The sequence below is a fragment of the Elephantulus edwardii genome, unplaced genomic scaffold, assembly GCF_000299155.1.
Source record: "Elephantulus edwardii isolate Elephantulus edwardi_28Jun2011 unplaced genomic scaffold, EleEdw1.0 scaffold00044, whole genome shotgun sequence".
Classification (NCBI taxonomy): domain Eukaryota; kingdom Metazoa; phylum Chordata; class Mammalia; order Macroscelidea; family Macroscelididae; genus Elephantulus; species Elephantulus edwardii.
This window is the reverse complement of record NW_006399794.1, coordinates 10453883-10458509: the sequence shown is the minus strand read 5'-3', so window position 1 is coordinate 10458509 and position 4627 is coordinate 10453883. Positions and strand designations below refer to the sequence as shown.

Below are 4627 nucleotides of genomic sequence, written 5' to 3'. Positions count from 1 at the left end.
ATCAGACGCACCTTAGTATCCAGAGAGACATCATTGCTCTTCAGTACTTTGGAGAGGCCCCTAACAGCATACATTCCCACGTCAACATGCCTTTTAATTTCCTGGCTACTAGAATATTATGTACATATTATTATGAAAGGAATAAAGATATGGAGAGGAAATCGGAATTTCACCACCTCACAGTCAAAACTGGAAAATTCTCAGAAGATACAAACAAGAATACATACAGATTCCAATTTCAAAACCAGGAAACACAGTCAATAGTTCCCCAAGTAATTTTTCTATTGCCCACCTACCCCTGAAACAGCATCACACATGAGATCCAAGCAAATTTTTTAATGTCAAATAGGCTTGGGCACTGAGAGAGGGATTGTGCAACGGTGAGCATGATCTGACCAGGAGGAAATCCCAAAATAAGCTCCTTCCCTTTCCTTTCTCTTCCCCTTTCTTTCCCTTCCATTACCCTTTCCCCCCCTCTCCATAGGGTGATGGTCTGTAGATATCACAGGAGGGACCTAGGCCGGTGGTAGTTCCCAGCAGCTTCTCAATGGCTGCATAAATGTCCCCACCTGTGGCCATCAAGGCCTGCAGGTTGGCATCATGATTAGCAAAACCCATGGCCTTCAGCTCTTCCAGTTCTTGCTGGTAGTGTCCTTCGCTGGTGGGGCATGATAGAGAGTGCTCAGGAGACTGTGAGTAGAAATTGCCCATTGTATGGAGAAGCTGGAGAACTGCCAAAGTGGGTTGTTCGATATCTGGTCCATGGCCCTCTCTTTCACTTTGAGGTTGAGGAGTTCTTCTAGCCACACCTGGGATACTTGTGTCCCATAAATAAGGTCCCAGCCCTGGCACTTCCTTGGACAGTATCTGCAGGCCCTGTTCTATCTGTACCAATGCCTCCAAGGCTCGAGGGTTGGTGAGGATGGGAAGTAGTGGCATGTAACTTCGTAGGTGGCTGTCACTTGCCCGATGGCGGAGCAGAGCTGGATTCTGCAGTAGGACTTGCAAGGCTCTATGCAAGGCAGAGAGTGAGGGTCTCATCTGACTGCTTTGAGTGGATTTTCTTACGGGCTGATGGTTATCCTGGGAAAGAGAATTCTGGTCTAAGTCCAACAGGCTGGTCCTATAACCTGAACTGGATGGACCTGAGGTTATGCCCCTGGCCTGGGCAACAAATCCTGCTATGTTTTCTCTTGTCAGAGGGCTGGAAGGTGCAGAGGTGGTAGGAATTATCATGGTGGTATCAATACTATTTTGAGTGTTGGTCTTTCCTCTCCAGAGCTCACAATCTGGGATGTGGCCTTTGGAAGCAACCAAAAGAGCCAGAGTGGAGAGTATGAGGTGCTGGATATCAGAGCAGATTGGGTGCATGGCATTGTTACCACCTGGCACTGTCTTCAATGCCTCTAATCCTGGTTTTACTGCCTGGAAGAGTCCCCGTCGCCATACTGGGCTCTTCAGCATTTCTAGAGCTTTGGAAGCTGGCTGGAATTTCTGTACTGGCCTTGAGGTTTCAGGCACATGAGTGGCATGAGCTGGTCTCACACTTTCCTGCTTTTGAACAAGAGGGTCTTCCAAGAACTGCATCCTAGACTTAGGGGAAGGCATCAAAAGTTGAGCCAACTGGCGGAAGCATTCAGCTAGCTCAGGTGGGTTCCGGCCCAGCTTGCCCAGCCTACCTGTCATCCTAACTCCTCCAGAAGCTGATGGCCCAGAGATATTGGAGCAGTGACCTGTGGAGCCTGACAGAGTTCCAAGACCAGTTCCTTTCAAATGAGTCCTTATCACCAAATATATAGTAGTACCATCATGGATGCCAAGCTTGCTTAGTATGTCTTGATCATGAAGGATCTTTCCAGTGAAGATGAGTACCAGTCGGTCAGTGTCACAGTGAAAACGTTTGGAGATTAGCTTCTTGAGTTGACAGACACTGCTGTTATCTGCCAGCATAAATTCCTGACAGTCTTGAGGAGTCTTGACAGACACTTGAATCCTATGAGTGAACGGCTCCAGACCAGAAACTAACTGATTGTCCCCTGCTTCTTCTCTAGCCGGTGCCATACTTCCTCTAGGATGGAATTCAGAGACACTGGAGGGCATGGTGTATCACAGGCCTGTGGAAGCTTAGATGTAGCACTGAGAAAACCTGGGTGCAGGAACCAATAGATGTCCTGTGATGTCCTGTCATCCACGTCTTATGGACACCACCTCCCAGGGTAGACTTGCGCCCATCTGGTTTCCATAGGGATGGCAACTATCCTTGTAGATAAGTCTTAAGGATATGATGTCAGTGATGAGGTCATAGTTAGGAGGTACACCTGAATGGGGGAAGGGCTAGAATCTCCAACACCTGCCTAATGTATGATCTGATTTAAATAGCAATTGTTGTTGATTGCCTTCAAGTCCATCACAACTCATAGCGACCCTATGAACAAAAGGTCTGAAGCCCCTCTACAGCTGTCAACATTTATCAAATTTCATAGAGTTTCCGGAGGCATGTTGTTTAGGAAGTGGATGCCACTCCTGCTTCCAAATAAATAGCAATAGAAAAATAAAAATATCCCTGTCTAGAAATGTGATTTATACCACTATTTTAAAATCACACTATTTAAACGTAATTAATGAATAGGCTACGTAGAAAAGGTACTAGTCTAAGAGTTACCTTGGGAAATGTTTCTGAAGTCTTATAGACAATCTTTCTGAGGCCCAGTAGAATGAGTCATCTCTAACGTGATTTTAAGAAATATTTCAATCAAAGTTGTTCTTAGATAAACTAGAATCCAAATCTTCAGATCATCATGCTGTTGTTACGTACAGTTGAGTAAGAATTGACCCATAGCTAACCCTCCAGTGGGTTTTCAGAAACTGTATATCATATGGGAAAAGATTACCACTCTTTCTCCCATGGAGCAGCTGGTAGATTTGAACCACATGCCTTCAGGTGGGCAGCCTTACCACTAGGCCACCACAGATGAGACAAAAGAAATTATCAGAAAATAACTGTTTGGCTTTAGATCTTTAATATTTAACAAATATTAAATATAAAGGGAACTCTGATGGCCTAATAAATAAAGAGTTGTGCTGCCAATCCAAAGACAGTTAGTTCAAATCTACCACTTCTCTGGGAGAAAGATGGGCAATCTCTTCCTGTGAGCTTTAATGCCTTTCTTTGAAAGCCTGCTGAAGGGTCAACGGTAAGTCTTTTGAAACGTAATAACAATTAATTTTGAGAAATTATTTAAATAAATATAAAGTATTAAAATATTTGCAGAATGATGTTGTATATTACTATCTAAGTTGGGAAGGACTGAAGAGCGTTATGCTGAGTGAACTAATTCAGACCTGTAAGAACAAATACTGTATAAAACCATTATTATAGAATGAGTATGAGGACCCAAGGTTGGGGGGGGAGGATGGAAGCAGAAGGTGAGGATGTGTGGGCGGAGGGGATTGATGATAGGCTTGCACAATTTGATGGGTGGGTAGAGTGAGGGAAATAGGAAAGATCTGGTGTGAAAAACAATGTATTCAAATTTTGTAAGTAAACTAGTATAAATATAAACACATACATACATACATACACACAAATATTTGCAGAAAAAGACTTGTCATTTGAGAAAGGACACAATTCAGTTGTCAGCATACATGAGATTCTTAGTATTTAAGGCACCGTTTTAAGCACTCCAGCGTGGCAAAATGTCAGAATAAATACTGAAACCCCTGAAGCACTATTTTATTGTGAAGATGGATTAATCAGATTCTTTCAGACTTTATATTTACTTGATTTCTTTTTAGGATTCTAGAATTTTCAAGAATAACAAAATTAGGATTTGAATGTCTAGAGTGCTACCTGCAGGAGAAATAGGCCTGGAGAATATAACATCTTAATTAAGCCCTCTGATGCTACATTGCTCATTCTATCTTGAAATACATTCTTAAACTTTGATTATCTTAAATCAGTATACCCTGAGTTTCAATCACTATTAAAGCCCTGATAAGTTATAATTTATAAATCTGTAGTCCCAGAGAATATCACTGAGTGAATCACATGCTGATCAGCAGTCAGTCAACCTGGGAGCTTTTCCTGGCAAAGAAAATCCCCTTGGTGGATTTTTCAGGGCAACACATTTCTCTTTAAGTATCCCCTTTAACCCTAAACTTATAGTCTGCCAATATGGTTTACTAAGCCACAATCTGGCAAAAAATGTGGTTTTGGTGGCGTAGAAGCTGCACTGCAATCCTAAAGGCTCACAGTTTGAATCCACTAGCTGCTCCAATGAAGGATGGGCAATCTCCTCCAATGTGATTTACTGCCTCTGAAAACCCACTGGAGGGTCAGCTATGATTGATTCTTACTTGATGGCACACAGCAAGACCATCACCACCATACTAATAAGATACCTAAAATCTTTGCAGGAATTGAACTGTTTACTCTATCACTTGATTGTGTCATAATTGTGTCATAATTGTGTCATATTGGGCATTTTTTTGAGTTGAGTTTCAAAGAACCAATCCCGTAGAATTTGATAAGGGCCTCACCATCACCGAGAAGAACCTGGAGCAGATCACATTCTTGGCAACCAGGTCTCCCTAGACTGAGCTCTTTCTAAACCTAGGAGACAAAGAG

The 4627-nt window shown here is 42.7% G+C and overlaps 1 protein-coding gene across 1 annotated transcript; it reads right to left on the bottom strand.

Annotated features, from left to right (window-relative positions):
- Positions 1-459: 459 nt before the first annotated feature.
- On the bottom strand, positions 460-2061 carry UBQLN3 (ubiquilin 3). The gene has a single exon (XM_006885657.1). The coding sequence runs from the start codon at positions 2059-2061 to the stop codon at positions 460-462; it is 1602 nt and encodes a 533-aa protein (XP_006885719.1).
- Positions 2062-4627: the final 2566 nt, after the last annotated feature.

Coding starts and splice junctions, on each gene's coding strand:
- UBQLN3 (XM_006885657.1), bottom strand. CDS start 2,061: ATGGCACCGGCTAGAGAAGAAGCAGGGGACAATCAGTTAGTTTCTGGT.